This window comes from Labrus bergylta, chromosome 10, assembly GCF_963930695.1.
Source record: "Labrus bergylta chromosome 10, fLabBer1.1, whole genome shotgun sequence".
Classification (NCBI taxonomy): domain Eukaryota; kingdom Metazoa; phylum Chordata; class Actinopteri; order Labriformes; family Labridae; genus Labrus; species Labrus bergylta.
In genome coordinates this window covers 9,649,957-9,673,408 of record NC_089204.1, presented here as the reverse complement: position 1 = coordinate 9,673,408, position 23,452 = coordinate 9,649,957, and the positions used below count along the sequence as shown (strand labels likewise).

Sequence of the window (23,452 nt, the reverse complement as noted above, 5' to 3'; positions counted from 1 at the left end):
GTATATATTGAAAGAAACTTCAATTGTCATCTTGTATAACATATCAGACCCAGAAGGGGATTAGGAACATAAAAAAGACAACTGAGATAAAGAGTGAGCTACAACAAATAACATCCTATTTGATCACAGCCAATGAACACAGCTTATGCTGTGAATCAACCAGCAGAGAATTCCAAAGATAATTGCACAAAAAAAACAACAGCACAGTGTGAACATGCTTACAAATACTATAGATTAATCTTCGTCTTATTCTGCTTTGATGTGTTCCGTTGTTTTAAACGGTTCTATAAATGAACTCTCTCTCTCATGATCACTTTTTTTGGCTTGTTTATAAAATATATTTTTCTAGTATCAGGCATTCTTCTAATGTCTACCTGTATAGTGATCTTCTCTAACATTTCTTTAAAAGAATACATAAAAACATGCTCTATGCTCTAACGGCTCAGAAAGCATATGGGTGGCATGATAGATGAGATGTATGCGTAAATGGATTAACCCATAAAAACAGTCGTAATAGTTCAAATGTAATATGAGAAATCACAAGCACAGACATGTTATACTGAACTAGGTTTAACGTAGGTCAAGAAACATCTACCAGATGTTTGATCTTTAATACATGAATTTCACTTCTTCATTACAGCACAAGTTAAGTTCCTCTTCTAGTTCAATCCACAGACTAAAGAAGTGGGAGGTTAATGAGGTCTTAGAAAATGGACAGGGGGACAAGGGGTTAGGGAGAGAGGTTCTCCAGCCTAAATACTGAAAGTTATCTTCCTTACCTGCACTCGTTTGTTTTTCCACAAGATATTGTAAGCCTCAAAGAGAAGGGGAGCGGGCATGTGCCCGTGATTAGTGATGGGTAACATGTCAGCAGTGGGACCAACACAAGACACACTCGAGTATACACATTGATGCATGATGGGAGGGGGAGACGGGATCCAAACAGAGCACAGGGTTTGGGGACAGACACAGCCACTACTAGCTCTAACCAGCATAGAGCCAGGTAATGTGTGAGTGATCAGGCAGACAGAGCATGCAAACAGCAACAACAGCTACAACTATGCTACAAGAGTGATGCTTTATTACAGCAGTTTTTAACCAGTAGGTTTAGAAGTTGGTTTGGCAGAAATACATTAACTTTCCTCCACTGATGTAGAGAACACAGCCACTTCACACATACACACTCAATCTGATGTGTCCACTCCTGCCTCAGCAAATATATTTACAGACGCATTTATAACTACACACATTTTATCACATTGTCTCAACAATTTTTTTTGCAACTGCGTATCATGACATTTTAAGTTTAAGTCCATACCCAAGTCAGATTTGTGTCAGTTCGAGAAACCGAAACAGGCTGATCAACAGGAAGCTTCAATTTTCAGCTCCTGTTTAGTTCCAGACCATTAATGTGTCTGAAGGCTAACTCTAATGTTGGATTGTCCAACATCAGTCGCATTCTGTATCCTTAGCCTTCTGTTGGACAGATATTTAAAACTTACCAGACAATTATCTTGGAAGTCTTTCAACCCACATTATGGAAGTTTGAAGTGTGCTATAGTAAGTTAAAGTCATTTAAATTTGCTAAGGGTCATCAAAGTGCTCCAAGAAATGTTAAAATGAGTTGCCCTAAAGATGCATTTAAATGGCAGCGTTTCATGCTTACAATATCCTGGAAGCTGCTGCTGACACCAAAGTCCTTTATATTAGTATTTGCAACAAAAGAAAAACTGTGAAACAACACGTAACTGTATCTCTGAATGAATGAATTCAGTGATGATTGTTAATAACTTAAAAATGCATGAAAGATTTGAAAATCACCAACGTTCAATAGCAACCCAATGCAACCTCATGCACTCCCAGCAATAAGCCATGTTTAACCTGCCTATTTCAGTGCACTACGCCAGAAGGCAAACCACACGCACAGTTAAGTACCCTCTCTAGGCCACTCTGACTTGTGTTTCTACGCTGCTCTGCAAAAATAAGATCCTGAGGGTCCAGGATGCAGGATGAGGTCTGTCGGAAGCAAAACAGGCAGACACAGAAAGATGGGCAACTCCAACTGATATCTAAAAGTTTGATAAAGTTAAACTAAATTAAAGGGCAGAGATGAGATATAAGGGAGCTTCAAAATTTGAACATGTGAAAGCAGAAGGGAAAGCATAAATATGTGTGTTAAAGGTTGATTCAGACTTCAAATCCTTTTATTACACGGCTTAATAAGTCAAGGTAGTTTTTCCTAAAGTGCTGTAAAGTAAATCAAGTTGTACTGATCACAATATAGAGGGATAATGTGGCTGTGATGGCACTTCAAGAAGGTTAAGTTATGTTTTGTCATTTACTGTGATTCAGAGCTATCAATAGAACATTCAGAGAGAAACAAAAAAAAAAAAACAGCACAATGACGATGAGAAAATAAATAAGACTGTGAGAATGGACAAAAAGCGAGCCGATCAAATACACATTCAACATGTCACTTCTGTTACCTTCTTCATGTTGGCACCCACGTAACTCTTGGCCTCCTCTTTGAACTGTGGTAGTCTGGAAGAAGAAAATACACAGTTATATGTATTAATTAGGCTTTAAAAATATATTTTCTGAAATAAACAGAACCCTCAGTTGTTCATTGCAGAGGCATCATACTCACAGGAACAGTGGGAACTGTATACATGTAACTAAAAAAGGTATAAAGTAGTGCCAAGTTTTAACAACTGTCAAAACAATGTTGGCAACATGACACCTTTTTTATTTTTTTTAAAGATTTCTTTTGTCTTTTTGTGCCTTTATAAGAGAGACAAGACAGTTGATAGAGCCAGAAATCAAGGGGAGAGAGAGAGAGAGAGAGAGTATGATGTGACATGCGGGAAAGGAACCACAGGTCAGACTTGAACCCGGGCCGCCCGCATTTGAGGACTGCTTCCCTACCGCGCGCACTAACCACTGGGCCACCATTCAACGCGACACTTTCAATGAAAATTTTCCCTGTTAAAGGAGAAATTCAGATTTGTGTGCAATGTACATTTCTTTCCAAACTAGCAAGACAAAAAGCAGAGGTAGTCCACAGGTTCTTGCCAAAGGTAGGTTGTTGGGCACAGCTTAAAACACCTAACCTAACCCTTTATCTATAAATAAATAGCATATTGATCCTTTGTCAGCACAAACCATCTCTCTCATTGGTTTCTATCTGGGTAAAACATGGTGACACTCTTCTACTTCCATCTGCCTGCCACACCTCTTCATATGGCTGTGATGTTAAACCCCAGTTTATCCTTACGCTGCATGCATCATGTAATATAGTCTGCTCTGTCAGTGTTGAGATCTTCTTTTTTATAAATGACACATTTTTCTCTTGAAGGAGGCAACCTATGAGCCTTTGTTTACAGCAACACATACCTGAGTATAGAATGACCTAGTGTTGTGTTTAGACAATCAGCATCAAATGACAAAACATCAAAATATGAGGAACTAGCGATGTAGTTTCACCCCCGCTAGCCACAGCAGCCGCCGATGGCATAAAATGACGTTTTTTGCGTCATTGGAGGCTCCTTTTGCAGACAAGAAATACAAAGATTTCCCGTCTCAGGGTAAAATGAGGGCGGGATGCACGACCATTCAAAAATACTACCAGGTTTATAATGATACAAAGCTTAATGCAAATGGATGAAGTATCCCTCGAATAAACCTGAGTTGTTGACAATTTTTCATGAGTCCAATGTTCAGCTGTTTAACAGTCCAATAGCCAAAGACATTCAATTAACTATCAAAAGCTATTGACCAACAACCATCAAACTGGTTGTTGAAGATTTACTGATTTAATAATTTGACAGTTGTTTTAGTTCTTAATTAAACTATTTCTAGTTATTTGCATCTTTGGATTTACTTTCAAACCTGTTTATTGTGTGTCTCCCTACTCGCTGAAAATTTGATTAGCTATTTGAAATACAGGGCTTACAAATTATAAAAAAAATAATAAAAAAAAGGAATTTTGAATGTGTCTTAAGCTGCTTGAGAGGCAATATCAGGGGGAGGAAATTGAACTTTTAAAACTTGAGCCAATGAACTTTTTAAGCGTTTGATGAGCAATGCTGGCTGCTGTTCTCAAGGCATTACACAAAGAGTACGTTAGTGTGTGTGTGTGTGTGTTGGTGTGTATGCTGATGTGGACTCTTAGGCTTGGCTGGAAAATGAGATGTCACCAGCAGTCACGCACACATACACACAGACAAACAAAAAAAGGAGCCTGCAGCCCCCCTCCTGACATTAAGTCAGCGTTAATAGAGTGTTGTCTTGTGAGCCCGATTATTGGATGATCTGTGGGTCCAACAGATTAACATGCCTAATACTTTCAGCAGGCAATCTAAGACTCCTTCTGAGGAGCTGAGGAGAGCTGCTGCTCATTATTCTCTGGTGGATGGTGGAGGGGGGGCGTGTAGCCCAGACCCTTTCACATCTCTATTATCCTGAGTCTGTGGACGAGTGGGGGGCTGGGGTTGAACTGGAGCAAAATGAGATGTGTGTGTGTGTGTGTGTGTGTGTGTGTGTGTGTGTGTGTGTGTGTGTGTGTGTGTGTGTGTGTGTGTGTGTGTGTGTGTGTGTGTGTGTGTGTGTGTGTGTGTGTGTGTGTGTGAGGTATCAGAAGGAAGTAGTAAAATGCCCTCAATAACTTTGTATCTCATGTTCATGTGCAGGAATGTCTCTGTTTACGACTGTGGCTGCCATGCTTTTCTTGTTAAAGGATATGATAACAAGGTGCCATGTAAGAGTCCTGCCAGTAAACAAAAACAGGCCAAGAATGATTGGAGGGAGCATCAGTGAATGGCGACAAGCTTGGCAAAAACCAACACTGGACATATCTGGAGGGACAATAACCCTCACTTTGTGATCAATCCTGCATCAAATCGTCTCAGTGGAAACATACACGCCTTCAGAGGGGAGGTGGAAAAAAACACAACTGTATTTAAGCTCTGTTTGTTCTGCAGGTGAGCTCCTTTACATGCAGATGAGCTGAGAGCTCTTTTTTGTGGCTGATTTTCTTGATTGCTTCTGTCTGGGATTGCTGGCAAAGCGTGTGTGTGTGTGTGGGGGTATGCTTCTTAGTATTTATGGGGCTGGCAGCTTTGCCGTTGGAGAAGAGACCAGCTTCATCTATATGCAGATCACGCGGTGTGAAGCTCAATTGGCTCATCCGCTTGTCTGTGACTGAATGTGACTGGCACTCTGATGCATCTGCACAGGTTGGTTTGCGTGTGTGTATGTGCGTACATACATATGCGTGTGTATGGGGTGATGGGTAGAGAGAGGCTCTTATGCTAAATGCCAAAGGGGAAATCATGTTATGGCATTAGTGAATCAGTGGCCCATTGACCCTTTGCACAGTACCAAATGAAATTCATGAGCTTTGAGGTGAATAATGAGGCCTGAGAGACCGATATATGCAGATAACCACAAATCTCTAATCCAGAGGTAATGGAGGAGTGCAGTGGCAGTCTGTCCTGCTCTTCATCTGCAGTTAGACGACCTGCGATTTTTGTGTTGGAAAATTCACTTTAAAGCAGCTTCCATACTATCCTACAAGTGTTGGACTAAATGTTTGACTTGAATAAAGTGTTTTTCAACATTATGTTTTAACATGTACCAATACATTACCTGGCACTTTGGATATTGCTCAAGCTTTCAGAAATACTTGAAAGCTTCACCTGTGTCTAGGTACAGTGAAGGTTGTCATAATTTCTGATACTTGGTTACTTTTTGATATTGCATCTTTTAAAACGATACAATCCCTGTTATTTTAATGACCTATAGTATCAAAGAGTACAGAAAGAAAAAAATAGATGTCTTGTCATTTCATAAAGATGCCGATGTATTGTATTTCTTATAAACACACAGATCAGAGGATGTGACGCTGTCTAAATTACACAAGTACATTAGCAATGTCTGATTACCTATTTGTTTCCATTTATTTGTGCATTTTAGACAGTATTGAGTGCTGAGGAGTCTGCCTGCAAAAATGTGGTGATTAAAAACAAGAAAGCACCTAATATTTATGAATTATTGATTTTTACTGATATTGCATTGAAGTCTAAGATTTTGGTACCGTGATAACCTGGGTTAAAATAATATGGAATATAAGCAAAAGTATAAATGTTTTGCACAGAAAGCGTTCAGCAAATGTTTGACTGGTTGAGGGGGAGTACTGACACATGTAGAAGAGGACAAACGAGGGGCGTGCACTCATTTCTCTCAGACTGCAGTTTTTTTTAATACTTGTACATCCAGGATTTGACAATAGAGGTTTTTATCTCACCCCTCCTCTAGTGGAATTTGAGAACTGAGAAAAAGTCACCGTGACATTTTTCACTAGAAAAAAAAAAATGGTAATGCTCAGCGAGAATATACACTTTTGCCTTGTGTATCCTCTCTTTATGCAATGTACAGTGGCACGGGACAAACTATTTGGCTAGCGATAAGGCTTGCATATTAAAAAAGATGTTTTGGTAGAAACAGGGCCTTAAAAAGCCTAAATGTCTGCTATAAGCTGCCCCATATTCCATTCACCACTGTCCCATTTATTTACCTGGAGAATAGTAGCTGCACCATGTCAACAAGTGTATGTTCAGCAGATTTCCTGAGGAGCTCTGCAAGCACAGAAGAGAAGTCAGAGATTAGACCCAAACAGAGAGGCAGAGAGTTTAGTCAGAGTTAGAGGCTGCATGACAAAGAGACAATATAAAGTAGCGTCTTCATGACTTCAAGCTGAAAGAGATCGAGAAACATGACACACAAATAGTGAGAATACAGCTACATCCATCAATATCTAATCTGAAAATTTTGACAAGTCAACAGTCTTTTCTCCTGGTCAGTATAGGGCCAATCACAATCTTGTCAAAAATCTGGGTTTGATGAGTGATTGATGTGACTTACCACTAAGGCGCATCTCAAAGCAGATCCTGAAGCAGGACTGCATGATCTCACAAACAGATTCGTTGGTCAGATGGGCTCCGACTGGCGTCAGCAGTAGAGTCCTTAGGACCTGAACATAGTTCAAGAAGACTGTTTTGAAAAACCAATCTACAAGCCTTAAGTTAATCCAAAAAATAAATCAGACAAGTTAACGGAAAATACGTAGAAAATAGAATTGTCTCATAAATCAAAACATACTTTAACCTGACGACCTGCTTCATGCACTATGTTCCTTTAACAAGCATTAAATGATTTAGTCAATATTTCAGATATTCATTTCTTTTTTGACAGACAATTCCTTGAATACTGTATTTTATAGGTATTTATTTTATTATTTGTTTATTATTATGTACAGGAAAACACAAGTTGGTTAAGCCTTGTGCTGCAGAGTATAACAACCACAACTAGTGCTGCCTGGCTTGTTACTCTAGAGCCTCATCGCAGCGGCTGTGGGTTCGAATCCAACCTTAGCCCTTTGCTTCAAGTCATCTCCTACTCTCTCCTTCCAACATTTCCTGCTCCCCTTTGTCTGCCCTATCAAATAAAGGCCACAAAATCACTTAAAAAAAGACAAGTGCAAGACTTTGTACCTGTAGAATTTTCATAAGCACGACTTCATCGCTGGCAGGGTCTGTTCCCACAAATCGAGCATGTGTGACTGCATCTGCCATGTTCTCAATGGCCTCTGCTGCCGCTTCATGGTCAGCATCTGCAAACAGACGAGAGAGATCATCACGAGACTTTTTAATGGGCGAGGAAACTGAAGAGAAGCAATGTTACCGAGGGAGGAACGAGTCTTTGAGTTTAGACTCTTAATGTAGATCATAGCCAGCTAAACATAATCATGGAATACATTCACTGGCCACTTACATCTACTACCCGCTCAACATTCCTACTAAAGAGCTCTGCCATGATTTTGTCTTTAACAAACTTTGCATGTTCAGGATTTGGGGATGATGTCAGAGAGGTTTAAATTCATGATTACTGATATTGTTTCACATGTCATATGGTCATGTTGAACTTCAATACATTGTATTGAAAAGTACATTGAATGTGCAATTTTAATCAAAGTATTTTGATTGGGTCATTGCCACTGACTGAAGTGATCCGTTGAAGAAATCTCTAAACATTTTTTTTAATCTACGAGTCATTTCAACACCCAAATAGGTCATTAAAAAAGGGCACAGGTTTAAAACATTTAGAATTTCCTTTTTCATTTCATGTTTCAGCCGGAATTTGAAATCATTGTGGTGTCTAATACAACAAAAACCTAATCTGAATGCATAACCTTTACCGAGATGTATGATTAATCAGCCATTACATCTATGTAGTATGGGTTATGATTGTTAGCGAACTACGCAACCAATAACACATCTCCAACAGCTTCACACTAAACACAACTAGACAAATCTAGTACAGCCTGTCCACATTGTCCTTCCAACCTTTGGATCTAATGACCAGATGTGGCCTTTTGTTGGAGGTAGGCTGGGACAAATTGGCTGTCAGAGCAACAGGAGCCAGTGTTTTTGAAACCCGAGCGGCTGACCAGCTATCTGCCTGGAGCCAGCCTGTTTTCCTTTCCCATCGCCCTCAGGAGCAGCAATTCATTAACTAATAAGCACAGGGGGGAAAGAGAGGGGAGCGGAAGGACAGAGTGAGGGAGGGAGGGAGACAGAGAAAGGGAGGTGCAGATGAGAATTTGAGGAGATTGGGAGCTCAGGGCTTAAAGTGACACTGCACCTTGCTTAGTGAGCATATAATTACTAATGTGCAATTAATAATTGGTAAATGACATAACTTTAATAAATAGATAACTACCACCGGCAAATGTTTGGGACGTTTTAGTCGTTGGAGGCTGTTGGACAGAGCTGCAGTGCAGAGAGCTTAGCAGTAAGAAGTTAATGGCTGAGATCAGGTTTACGTGTTGTAGAGGCAATTTCCACAGAGCAATGCTAACATCCCTCCAGAGGGCGAGGGCAGCAACAAGCGTGGAAGTTGTGCTGAAAACATCCAACATCTAGACACAGAAACTGGAGCCACAGGGGGATCCAACAGAATGTCAGAAGTGATATAAAACACTAATCCTTCTCTTGGCACACAGTCTATACACGCCGTGTCCAGAGGAGGGGTGGAGGGGGCATTGTTAAAATATCGCTGAGGAAAAGAGAGGCTCAGTAAGTGTGTGTATGTGTGAGTGAGTGTGTGCCTGAGGGTATGTGGGCAAAGTCAATGGGGGGTTGAACCAGCTGCCACATAAAGCAGTTAAAGTGATATCAAACTCTGGTCACAGAAATCAAAGACTGTCGTGAGAGAGCTTGAGCAGAGAGCGCAGAGTGGCTGGTGTTTAAGAGTGCAGCACACAAAAAGCTCTCTAGCTACATGCTGCATGAGGGCCAATACATCTTTAGAAACCAAACAAAGGGACTGCTGCCCTTTTTTTCCATGGTCAGAGAAGAAAATTAGTTTGTTCACCTGTTCATTTTCTGAATGGCACAAGATCACCTTTCAGCTAGGCTGCAGCCGCTCCCAGCATTAGCAACATGGTGGCTGAACACAGGAGTTAATGCATAGAATACATTAAGTAATAGGATTTTGTTTGGGTGTTCTATGGCAATTAAGTGTTGGTGTTTATGCATCCATTTGTAATGAGTCAACAAATGTAAACAAAACAACCCTTAGTAATTGACGTGTTTCTGTGTAGTTCATTTTCATTTATAAGTAAACAAATGAAAAACAACAATCAGATGAAAACACACTGAACTACAGACGAACATGTTTTGAAAATATATTGGGCCCCATTTTCCGTACTTTTTATAAGTAATGTTTTATTTTTCTGTATTTCCTAAGCTATCACTGTCTTTGTCTCTTTCAGTTTGATTTAGTTTAGATGCATCTTCACACTGTTTAAACTGTTCTCTTCTGAAGTGCATGGTGTGTCTTTTTAAAACAATTATACCAGCTTTCTGAAGGCTCCTCTTCACACACACAGCAGTTTTATCAGTCCATTATTAAAAACTAAATTTCACCGAACTACTGCAAACATGTGGTGATTTGTTTCTGTTTTAACCAGAATTTGCTTTATGGATTTGGTTTTGAGTAGAGTAGGAGGCTGTTTCTCTTTTCTTTGTTCCCCTACATGTAAAATCATTTCTCATTCCATGTGCTTCTTTCTTTTCCTGTAACAGTGATTTTATTTAAGAATAACAATGTATGGAACCCTTAAATCATGGCAGACTACAGCTGTACACTAAGCTTATATACTCTGGCAGTGGCTGCAGGTTAAGCCTCAGCTGAGCCTCGCTTTGAGCCCTGTGGGGGCTAGTGACCACATGGCTGCTAGCAGCACTGTGAGGGGCTTTGCTGACTGTGCGGGGCAGGAGGAAAAGAGGGAGAACGAAGATGGAACGGGGGAGGAGAGACGAGCATGGGGAAAAGACAGGAGAGAGAAGGGATCTGGATATCTGTCAGCAGCTAGGCTTAGTTTACTGCTCCCTCTATGCCAGTAGACCTCAGGCCACAGATTGAGAGGAATTATCTCCCACTAAATGAAATGGTTGAGTGCAATGAGTGGGTGTGAGGTGGAGATGATTTCCTTTTGCTTTCTCTTGGACCTTGTACATGCTTAAAAAAAAAAAAAAAAAAATTAGAGGAAGGTGGTGGACATGTTTTAGGAGTAGGGGGAAATGTTTGGCATTAACCACTGTAGTGGAAGATGAGATTTAACAGACAGCATTAATAGGAGTGTAACTGCCTGTGGGTTTTCTGACTGTAAAGTTAGAGAGGGATCATAGTGTAATGTGTTCTGTTCCTACCTAAACTGATCCTAAATATCAACACACTACATCCTTTGCTGATGGCTTACAACTTTAACACAATTAATTCAGCAAGTATCACAATGCAATAGCAACATTATGTCCACATACAGAAGCTCTTCAGCAGTGTATGTCTCACTGCAGGTTACTAAACTAAAACAAACAGATTTTTTTTTACCTTATCAAATTAAAAAAAAACCTGAAACATAGTTTAAGAAAATCTGAATCCAAAAGAGATGAGAAATATTGTGATCATAATGGCAACAAAAGGTCGATTTTGTATTTCTTCCAAGCCAGTAGATGGCAGTACTCGACAACACCAGCATTAAAGTGCTTTCTGTCTCTTCCGTAATATACATCCAAACGTCAGTTGATGATTCTAGCTCATATGAAATAAGTATTTTGGGCATGAATTATTAATAGTCAGTACAGACTTAAAGACATCCCTCTGGATTTTTGAGAATGTTTATTTGTATGAATAAATAATGAACGTTATTGTTAAAATATTGGTTTATGATTTGTGTGACTTGCTCTGAAGTAAACGTATATGAGCTCATGCAAATCTAACTAGTGTTTTTTGACAGCAACAATTGTCCTTATGCATGGACGATGTCATCACATGGTTGGCCTTAGTTGGAGTTACACAATCTAGTTGATTTTGCACAATATTACTAGCACTGAGCCATCAATTATCCCCAAATATGCCCACAGTTTCCTTCATGGTTCCCTAACAAATCCTGATGAATACATAAAAGAAAGGCTTTTTTTATCTTGAGTTGCAGGCTGAGTTGCAGTTACACCCTTCATATAGCATTCATATGATGTCTGCCTCACCTTCAGATTTATTCATTAAAAAAAGCCGGTTAAGTGTTTGATATTCAGCAAGGATATAATTTTAAACCACTGTTGTCTCTTCAATTAAAACTCACAGGACATGTCAAAATTGTTATCGTCTTATCTACTTAATAACTCATGGAAATCTATATTCTGTAGTTTTACAATTGACTTGACGACTGATGCAATTACTGCAGGGGAGAGTACACCTCAACTTGAAAATCTAAATCTTACAGTCACTGTACACCTTCATGGAAAAATGTCTTGAGTCTCCTCAGGGAGACACATTCTCCAAGATCAAGTTTCAATACTCTTTGAACTCACATTCAATATTGCATTCTCACAGCCTGACCCCACCCCCACCCACAGAACCAGAAATGGATGCATGGCTTAGTAAAACAAGAGAAGGAGATAGTGAAAGCGGGCTGCAGAGACTTTACGCTGTTTGAGGAACAAAAGGCAAACTGCGATAAAGGAGGGTTTATAAAGATGTCCAACTTTTGTCAGATTTATACATCTTTACAGTCAGTGCAGAGTGAGAGCAACTGAGCTGCATCACCTCGGTGATGCTCCCCTTAGAAGAGTGTTGATGAGATACTAGTCGTGTTGAGATGGCGTCAGGGGTGTGGGGTGGGAGGGTGGTGGGATTAAGGGAGCTAGTGCTGGGTCTAGGGTGACAGACAGAGGCTCTGGGAGTCAGGGGCTGATTTAGTTGGTGATCGTTGAACAGATAGTGTTTGTTCATGTGTGTGTGAGCTCTGGAAAACAGGCCTCTTTTCAGATATATTCTGGAGAACTTCAGTACCAGTCTCCCGGTGGGGAACAAGAACACATACCCAGTACTTTTTAATAGTGGGCTACAATGTTTCTGTAGTTGTTTAGCGATGACTGCAGCTGTTTTGACAGCAATGTTATGTTGACTCAACTCCTGCTACTTAGACCAACATCTGGTGACTTAACAACACTGGCAGACACACTGTCATATTTCCATGATGAGGCTGATGAAGACAGGCAGTCCTGTGCGTACGTCAACACAAGTCAGCTTCTGCATCACTTATCAGAATGTTGAACTTGTATGATCATCAGCCGCAGCAGTGGCTAACATTTAGCATGCCGTTAGAAAAGATGAGCCATATGCTATCGGAAGAGAGAGCCCCATTTTGAACAAAAACTAACATGTGATCAGTATCTGGATAAAATATGTGGACATGACACATTACACACCAGTCCAGGCCTAATATTTGTATTTTGCAATAACATACTTGTTATCCAGATTTCGTCTGTACTATTTTGACATCAATATACACAAAGGTAAGGACAAAAGACCAAAAATTACTTCATATGCTTATGGCTGAAATTCAGAAGCCTTGCTGAAAAAAGTAAAGCTAAAAGTAAAATTAGTTAGTACTCAGAGTTTGAATTCCCATCACATGACTGTGATTTTAACACATCACAATGTCCTGAGTCTTTCATGATGAAGCTGCTGTTTGGGCTCTGTTTTTTTTTTTTTTTTCTTGTTTTCAAACCAATTTCATTCTGACTTTTTTCTGACAGCATCCACGTAAAAGTTTCTCAGGTTGAGTATTGTGTTAACACAGCAAGTGATATTCAGGAAAATTCACTGTCACTGGTGAGAAACCTGTGGGGTCTTCATGCATGTGTTGAAGCTACTTCATAGTCTTCTGTTTGTCAGAATGCGACAAACTCAAGCTCAAGTCCATTTACCATTAAATACTGTGAATAAATCCAGTTAACCTTCACAGTGATATAAAGGCAGAACTGTGTGGTAGTGCTATATGATAAAAACCCCTTAGTGTGATGCCATGCTGTGATGCATTATAAGCTCATTTCTGATCTGAATTATTTAGTTAACGTTGTTTATAGTTTACAACACCCTTTTTCTGTGCTGCAAAGACATTAAACCCATGACAGATGACTGAACTATAAAGAAAACAAAAAAAAGACAACAAGTTCCTGAATCTTAGTCATGTTCAGTTTCATGTGCTGGTTTTTACCACATACAACAGTAAGTACATGTTCAAGGTCAATTTAAATATTACAAAATATAAGAAAAAAAAAACATATGACGATTTCTCACCTATAAGGCCATAGGAGAGGAACTTGTTGACGGAGGTAAGGGCAAGGCCTGTTATTGGTCCAGTTGTGTCTTCAGAGCGGACCACTTCTAGGAAGGGCCTCAGGAAAATATTGGGTTCAACATCTGATAATTCTGAGGAGGAAACAAAACACATACAACAGTAAGCATTATGAGCACAATATCAGATCACTTTCTTACTCGTAGTTAACTTCAGCCCCATCAGTTTATTAGATATTTAATTGCATTCCAATAGTTAATCAATATCTAAAAATTATACTATTTTAACACCAAGCACCACATACTCAAAAACAGAAAGCAACTCTCTTCTTTTCAGCTTGAACACTAAAACTGGGCAATTTTACACCTCATGGGGTTCCCCTGTGAAGACGCTGACCTCAGAAATTGCTGCTCACACAACAAGGCAGGCCCAGAGTGGTCAACAGTGCTTTGTGGAGTTTAATGTACTTTTCCCTGCACTGTGTATAAGGGTCTGTGAAAACAGCACTGTTGCCCGAGGGGGCCCGATTACTGAGGAATTAACGTCACAGGATGCAGAGAAAGAGGGAAGAGAAAAAAAGAAGGGAACTATGAAGGCAGTAGAGATGGGAAGAGGGAGAGAACAGCTACGAGACACTGAAATAAATAATTCAACTGTTTAAGACAATGATCACTCATTTTGCTACCTCAAGATAGCATAATTTCAATCCATGAGACAAAAAATATATTGCAATACAATGTTTTTAACCAGAGGAGGGCACTATCTACTTTTGGCTATCCTTGTTTGATATCCCTAGCTGAAGAACAGAGGTGTACAGACATGGTGGACGTGAGCAAAGATCTGCAATGGCAAAAGTACTGTCTTGTTTCAAAGCGACAGCGAAGAAGTGATATAAGCAAGACCATAAAAAATCAGCCCTAATGTGTTCTACAGAGGTCATAAGCAATGATTTACCAAAAACATTGCAAAGATAAAAAGGTTATGCCTTCTGAAATTAAAAACGTTAATGGGGAAAACATTCTGGGTGTGACTTTGTGTATGAATCCTGTCTCTTAACTCCTGGGTCATCCGTGTCAAGATGCTATTGTTTGTACTCGCTCTAGCAGACTGTATGATATCCTCACTTATGCTGTGAGGAAGAATATCTTTCTGTCATAGATAAGCAAGAAAAATCACCCTCAAAGGCAAACTGGCATAAGATTATCATGGAGTGTTTTCCTCTTGAATATTTGACCTGTTAACTTCACTCTACAAAAGGACGATTCATGCAAATATGTACCCTACACCTCCGTTTCTCAAACTCTACTGTGGCTTCGACACTTGCAAGCATTTTTGCTTGACTAACTATGGACACAGCTCTCTTTTGGAAAAAAACAAAAACAAGAAACTATGGGTTGATGATGGTGTTCAGACCATTTTTTTTCTGAGCCATTTGTTATTGTTTGTGAAAAAGAAGAAATATCAATAAATAAATTTTGGGGAAAAAACATCAATTGATTATTAATAAAATATTATCTAAAAACTGATTCCTTTAATTTATCAAATCCAGTCCTTCTGCAGTCTAAGATGCAGCAGATCTCCCTCTTCATGGACAAAGGAAACCACCTTTAGCCAATGCACCCTGACTTCAATAGTCCCTCTTTTTCTGGAGAATTCAGAGAGGACGGGTCAAGGGGGGGGGGGGGGCAAAAATACAAAACAGGTAAAAAAAACAACAGAAAATTAGTGGAGTCACGCAGGCCGTTGTGAAATGTTGTGCCAGAGGAATGCTTGCCACAGCAATACTGTGAGGATTATGGCTTTCTTAAGAGCAGCTCCACTCCAGACGAGAAAAAACAACTTGGACATCAAAAGCGCCGGGGAGAGGGTCCAACCAATTTCCCAAGTGCACATGTGACCGCCTTGCATTAGCGTGTGATATCCAATACCCCTGCGGCTTGTTTGGATATCAAATATGAAATAATTTGGAAATTTACACAGTCCCTTTATCAGCCGCCAGGTCACTTTTGGGCCTCGCTTTCAAAAGCAAATCGTGCTCGCTTCTTTTCTGAATATTTTTTCATCTGGTGTTTTATTTTAGTTATTGTAAAAATCTGAAAGCTTAGCAGTTTTGGCTCAATGAATGAAGGGTAACTGAGTGTAAATTTAGCGACTAGAACTACAAAAAACAAATCATCCCAGTGAAAGCTATAACAAACACATGACTTAAGCAAAGTCTTAATATAACTCTAAAAATAAAACTTAAAAAAAGGAGTTAATTTCAAAGAGAGAGATAGCTCTGTTGGTTTGATCCATCCATCAGCTGCAAGAAAACTTTTTAAAGAGGGTTTTCGTGTCCCATTACTTTACAGTGTAGTAAGGGGGGGAAGAAAGGTGCTCAAATGAATCTGTCAATAGACCCTGATGAAGACTTCATCAGATGCGATCACCCTGTAAGTGCTGTGGCTGCGTTCCCAAAGACCACAGATTGGAAAACTCAATTGTGTTGTATTGATCCGACTGGCCATCGGTGAACACAGGGCTGACTGGAGCGGTCTGTCAGTGGCCACCACCAATCTTCTTATATAAAGTCTAAATACAGGCTCTGTACTTCAACTCAATCTCCGGGGCTTGTGGAGTGGAGTGAAATAAATAACGACGGCTACAGCTGTGGTGAGGCAATCATTCTATAACCAGGTTAACCTCTGGCTGACATTGACCAAAATAAAAAAGAAAACGCAGGATTAAAGCAGCTCAACCAGGCGTGCATGTTGCCATCTAAGGGCTGGGTTTGCTGGGTACAAGTCCTGATTTAAGAATGTGTACAAGTCCAACTCGAGTACAGCTTAATTGGTTAAAAAAAAAAAGAAGAGGTTTGTGAAATGAGCCCATTACGATTCAGCATGAACCTAATCCTATCTTTCTTTACCAAGCAGGAGCTCCATCTTTCTGTTTGGAGCTGTAGTGAGAGTATCCAGCCATGTGTGGATTACCTCTCCAAATGACCCTAGCAAAGAGAGAGGGAAAGCAGGGGTGAACCTTTGCCCCCCAGGAGAGCACCTCGGGATGAGGCCGGCTCACCGCAAAATAGAGGCCCATCTTTAACACATGCACATGTATTGGCACTGGAGCAGAAAAGGCTTATAACTCAGGGAGCAACAGCAGGAGACAAATCAGTGCTGCAGATGCACCTTATTGTCAGGAAAACAGGAGAAAACATCTGCTCAGAGAACATCTAGATATAAAACATAAACAATATATATATATATATATATATATATATATATATATATATATAAAAAACCAAACCATCTCTATAGAAAAAAAAACACAGAAAATAATCAATGTGAAGGCTCCAAAGATCTTCCCAAAGCTCTCTAAACAGAGCCAGGCGTTAGGCAAACAGGCCAGTCTTCCACGGAATCACTGCGTAAAAGAGATGATCAACAGAGGCAACGTTTCTAGTGCTTTCAAGTGCTGGTACAGGAAAATAAAGAAAGATTTACATTTGTACGGTACTGGAATTGCTCTTGTAAAGCAAATTTAACAAAGAGTACACTGGATATTATCCAAATGGAACAAAAATGATGCAAAGAACATTTAGTGTTAGAGACAAACTTTGCACCTCTGTGAGCTCTGGAAAAAGGTAGCAGAAATACACAAATAAGTCTGATGCTAATAAATCAGATTTTTCTACCTTAGCTGTCTCTCTCATAGGGAGCTATGATGAACAACAGCTTTTCTTCTTGAAATGACAACACCAGAAGAAAAGATTATCGCACAATGATTGGAGATAGTTGAGTGGCCAACTTGGCAAAAGATCATAATTAAACATTAAATCCAGTGTCTGTAATCAACCAAAGATCATTTTTAAAGTATAGTATAAACATGACTTTAACATGAATCTGCAACTACAAATGTTCTGGTTGTTATTGTTCTTAAAACAGACTTGCTAATCCTAGAGACGCAGTCTTACAACACACCCTATGATACTCTTTCAGTTACTGTGATTCTCTTTTGTTGATACTTTGATTCTGTCAAATTACACATAGCGTATAGGCAAATATTCCCATTATAGCGTCGTACAGCGGTCAATTTTGCATCGTCTGAACTTGCATGTAGTTTTTTAAAGTTATGTCTTGCCTCAGGAATAGCTGAATTACCTTGCAACAAGCTGTCGCATATCGTAGAAGTCATAGCAGTAAAAACCTGTGTGCACAGCTCATACACACAAAAGCCCACTAACAAACAGTTCACGTGTGTGTTGTGATAATGGGCAAAAACAGAATGACACCTTCTATAAGGTGTAACAGAGGCAGGGAGGGTTAAGGGAGGGCTGTATCCCCCACTTTGACCGACGCAGCGGCCCAAAACCAAACACTGATGGTTATTGATCTGGACCTCTTCAGCTGCTAAAATTAAGAGTCATGGTCCTTGGCTGCGATGCAGAGGCTCCTCGTGCTGAGGAGAGAGGCGACGCTTTAACAAGAAGAGCAAGGCTAAATGAAATCCAGAGAGAACGCTGCTGTTCATCTGCCGAACAAAGTCCCGCACGACAGTATTCTTATACATCTTTCGGGAGAAGTTTGATGAATGTCAGCTTTCCTTAGCCCCCCCCCCCCACTCCTCTTCACTCCTCTCTCCTGCCCTCCATCCCTGTGTTCTCCTGAATGAAATTGACACTTGTGAAAGGGGGCAATTAGGTTGGAACTGTGCTATGGAGCTACATATGGTCATTTCATTGAGCCACAGAGGTATTTTATAGATGCCTGGAACAATGCCTCTGCAGAACCTAAACAGGCAATTTGAAAGCCCCGGAGAAATTAAAAGTTTGCAAAAAATGCTTGGGAGGACGGCTGTAATGGCTACTGCCAGAGAGCATTTCCTGAAGGGGTACATGGAATATAGTTTGCATTTGTATTTACAAGAACGCTCAATCGACTTGTTCAAGAAACAGAGAACCAACAGACTTACAAGTATGTATAAGCTCCTACAGCATAATCCACTACTGAGTCAATCAAAAACTTGTCTTCACATTACTTCTATGGAGAAGCATCAAGCTTTTCACCCAAGTTATAACAGAAGCCTTTGAGGTACAGCTTTTGGATAAACAAGCTGCTAATCCTTATTTAAATATGATTTTGATTGCAGCTGGGGTATTGTTAAATAATCTAAATTTTGTTTTAATACCAAGACAAGTAACAAAAGTCGTGTTTTTATCATTTGAGGAGCATTTAAAAATAAATCGCTCTGACTGATCTGAAGAAGATGATCGATACTTGTATTTCACTTTGGTTTGAAGATTGGATTCATTTAATTCTGGATTAGGAAGAAAACTGTCTCAGAGCTTTAGCTTTTAGAAGATGGAGCAGCAATGCTTTTAACAAACACTAGGTCATAGTGGTCATCAGCCTTGTTTTAGCCGCTCCGAACAGGTCGGCAGTCAGATTTAGAATACATTTTAAGATTTCACTGGCCACCTTTCTGCACGTCATGATTTATCTCCTGACAATGCTGGATTCTTGCTCCCCTGTGAGCCGCAGCAGCACAGTCTTAGTTCCTCAGGCAGGGCTCTGCTGGATGTAACTGGCTCAGAAGTAACAGTTGGAGATTCAACTTTTAATTAATGATGGGTTTCCTTGTTTTATGTTATGCAATGGTTGATTTATTCAAACAGACAATAAAAGAAAGCTAAAGGGGTCCTCCATGTAAAACATTATTCTAGCTCTTTGTTTTCTCTTTCAAGGATTTGCATAAGATAAACAAATCTCACTTGCTATGCTTATTTTCTAATAGCCTAAAAAAAAGGAAAGATGTGCCTTGCAGGATTAGAGTAAGAGTCAAAGGTGATATGCTCCGTTATTGGGGAATGCATTAAAGTGTCAGACAGAGGAAAAGCAATAACGCTTTGTCTTTTTGTTTTAATCTCTTAAGAGACTTTTGATAGAAAAGTTCTTTAGTCAAATCTTTTAAGCAAAATCTTGTTTTCATGTTGTAAAAAATAAAGAAGAAGGTGATTTTAAACAGCATGACTTCATTACTGAACCTTGCCTTGGCTGGAGCCTGTCAGCCACTGCAGAACTTTGCACCTGTTATCCTGTACATAAAATGTATTTTCTATGCTGCATAGTTTGCACAGAGGCCACATTATTCCAGCGGGGAGCTGGCCCGGCCCCAACGTCCACTTAATGTGTTTCACAGCCTGCTGTCCCTTTTGTGATGGATGGACATACTTTACGCTTAGTGTGCTTATAAATAACGGATGTTTTATCCTGCTAAATTCACCCACACAAACACTTCTCAATTAATTTGTGTTTGTGTGTGAAATAATTTGTATCACTGTGAGCTCAAAGAAGTAGTTTGTCAGAATGTTATGGTTGTTGAATAAATATATTTTTATGTAACTGAAGCTGATAAAAAAATTGACTTTACACATTTCTTCATAAGCTGCCGCGTGCTTAAATGCTGCCATCTAATCCAAACTATCCCATTTCATTTTTTAAGCAGAAGTGTTTGCTTGTAGTGTCCCACTGAGGTGCCCTTCAGATGAGGCAGGCTCGCATTATCACCTCTATTTCCAGAAAAACAAACATTGGAGAGCAAGACGCACAATTTCCATCACATCCTTTAACCATGTACCCTTGCCAATGTCAGTGTGTGTCTTGGTGAAGATGTTGGGCGGGGAAAGAAGAAAGGGGATGAGGAAAGGATCAGGAGAGAGGGAGGTGGGGAGAGGGAGTACAGTTGGTGTAATGAGGTTTGGAGGGCTGGAGGTTGGGTGGAGTGAAGGGTTAAGCTGCAGATGGCATCCATTCGGCTGGATAAACCAGCACACATGCTCTGGCTCGGACTGGATTTTACACCCCTCTTATGAGTGCCGCCATCCTCAAGTGCAAGCTGTGAATGAAGGATGGAGGGACAAAGAAGGTTGAGAAAGAAAAAGCAACAGGATAGTAGAAGTTGCCAATAAAAGCTAGAGATAGAAGTGGGAATAACTCAAACAAATGCATGAAACGGGGTTGAATATGGCTAATGTGACCAACAGATTTAGCAAAGAGATCAGATGGAATGAAGTAGACATATCAACTATAGCTGTACACTTAAAGTTCATGACTATTCAAAAGTTGTGGTGACCTCAGATTCATATCACGCAAATTGTTTATTTATTTCCTTCTCTCTCCAGAGGTGGGTAAATCTGCAGCTGTAAACACATTTCCTGTTGTGGCTCTTTCATAATAAAAACATATCTACAACATAATGAGTGGGGACTTTTATTTTGAAGGATTTTTCAAATGTGTTAATCATGAAATCAACTTGGCTTTAACGGAGCTACAACAAGAGAGATTTTCATTAACACTGTGAACAGCAACAGCCTGCTTCTTTGTATCATCTCAGACTCAAGACAGGTGAGTCCTCAGTTGATACACATTTTCAGGTAGACCTGATGCAAATCTATTCCAGCACATAGCCTATGTTACAGCCCCAGATAGACAGAAAGAGATTCCCTGCAGGCGAGCACACCTATATTATTTACAGAAATGTGGAGAGGGGAGAACAAAAGACTACCTGATTGCTGTGCCACAAATCCCTGTCATTGTGAACATTAATACCTGTTCTTAAATGAACAACAAAGTCACACTTAATATTGATTTCAGGGAATGAGTTTCAGTGCGGGATTGCAGGAACAGAAAAAAATATGACATTCCTACAAGTCTGGCTCTCATAATGCATGAAAACCCTGCATAAATTTAGAATGATGTCAGCCTTACAATCCCTCCGTATATTACACAGCGAACATTTGACTTCAGGACAGACTGAACAGAGTGAGCGACATTAGTCTGGATCACCTGCGCTCACGTGCATAAATACACATGCATTCAGGCAGGTGTGCAGTGAATCCCGAAGTAGAATGTCTGCCAACGCAGACTATAACTTGGCAGCCCACCCAGGTGTGATTGCAGTCCTTTAAGTAAAGTTGCCAACGAGTTGAGCTTTTTTTTTTTTTTCTTAATCCGCATGAGATAGTCACGATCCATAAACTAGACAATAACCTCCTTTTCCTCTGTACTTTTCATGTATATGCTGTTTAACATTGTACATGCTCTGAATCCTGCACTAATAGATTAATAGAAGACAAGTTTAAAAATCTTGCCTATTTGAACAATTAAGGGAAGGTAATCTCCCCCTACCTTAAAAATACATATATATTAAAAACTAAGAATATAACTAAATAAAGAGTCCTGCTAAATGTCTAAAACATTTTATATAAAAAGTCCAAAGGTTTCATTCCATTTTTTGGTTTTCCCTGCTGTAACCAAACATACCAAACTGTGACCCAGGACCAAACGTTATGTGTGTGAGTAGAGAAGTGGGGAGTTACTGTCCTTATTTGTTTCACCTGCTGCACTCCTTCAGCTCCCCACTAATGGCTTTCCCATGGGGTAGGAGAGATTCCAGAAACCACGCACTGTACAGGCCGACTCTGCTGTGTTCACATGAGACACATTACACCACTGCAACAAAGGCTCGCATTGCAACTACAGAGTGTTGGAAAGTACACACGGCCAATACGAACACAATTGTTGTAGTGTTTGAAAAACTACTGTTGAGTGGATAAGTACACTACACGGGAATCCAACACTGTTCACAAAACATTAAATTAACTGGCTATGTAGACAAAGCTGCTTTATAGATTCTTATTAATTAAATGAAGTACAGTGTCACATAATGCTTCAAGGTTAAGGAGTCAATACATGACACTGTTTCATGATAGCATGAAGCAGTGAACATCAATTCAAGATTCCCCAACTCTGGCACTCATCCAGAGTTAAATCCCTGAAGAACTCCTACTGAACTATCTCAGGGCTATGGGTGATTTTCTTAACAATGCATCACAGCTAGCTGAACCATCACTGGTGGTGCTTTAACTATTCTATATCCTTGGTGAGGATGACTTTAAGCCATTAAATCAACACAGAAGCTGTGAAGTTATAAAATGTTTCCTGTGTGATGTAAATCAAGAAACCATCAAGGTCTAAGAAATATGTTAAGCTGTATTTCTGATTTATGAGTAAGGACATAGTGAATAATCTACCATGAACAAGCCATAGCACTTCTTTCAAACTTTATATTTAAATGGTCATGTACAGGGCCCTCTCATTCCTACAATGAGAAAAACTAAAGGTGCACCGATAGATCGGCTGATAACCAGAATCTGACCATTTTCAGCCCGCAGCTGTGACCTGCCGTTCATCACAAATATAGACGATCTCAGACTCCATCACACGAGCCGCTTCATGCCGTGCACCCAGCGACACACGGAACGGCCACAAACACAACAACTTAACAGTCACCGTTTTATTATGCACATTACATTATTTCTTATCACAGAAAAGTTCCAGACGTCATTTGTTTTTGCTTTTAAATACACTGCTTTACAGAAGGAAAATCAGTATCAGCCAAAGATGGTATCAGCATGTCAGACCAGGTAATAATCAAAGATTAGAATCAGCCAAAGATAATACAATCGGTTCATCTGTGAATAACTGTAAGGAATCAAAGATTGCATTAATTCATCACCTGATTACACTGATGTGATTACATCGTAAAATAAAGAAATCTGATAACACAGAATTTTGGAAACATTTAAACAGAATCTGTGAAAGATTAAAATCAAATTCAAACGGCCCTACTTACATTAAAATTGATAGGCAAACCATCCTGACAGAGTCTGTTCGTTACCAATAACTGAGGTGCATGTAGAATATGTTA

General features: G+C 39.7%; 1 protein-coding gene across 3 annotated transcripts in view; it reads right to left on the bottom strand.

Annotated features, from left to right (window-relative positions):
* gbf1 (golgi brefeldin A resistant guanine nucleotide exchange factor 1) overlaps nucleotides 1-23,452 on the bottom strand; it is a 70,704-nt gene that overhangs the window by 25,390 nt on the left and 21,862 nt on the right. For all 3 annotated transcript variants that reach the window (XM_020626476.3, XM_029275537.2, XM_020626479.3), the window contains exons 4-8: nucleotides 13,705-13,836; nucleotides 7,551-7,669; nucleotides 6,922-7,030; nucleotides 6,575-6,635; nucleotides 2,487-2,541 (exon numbers count right to left, since the gene is read on the bottom strand). In XM_020626476.3, coding sequence (XP_020482132.2) covers nucleotides 2,487-2,541; nucleotides 6,575-6,635; nucleotides 6,922-7,030; nucleotides 7,551-7,669; nucleotides 13,705-13,836 — 476 coding nt within the window. The remainder of the gene's footprint in view (nucleotides 1-2,486; nucleotides 2,542-6,574; nucleotides 6,636-6,921; nucleotides 7,031-7,550; nucleotides 7,670-13,704; nucleotides 13,837-23,452) is intronic.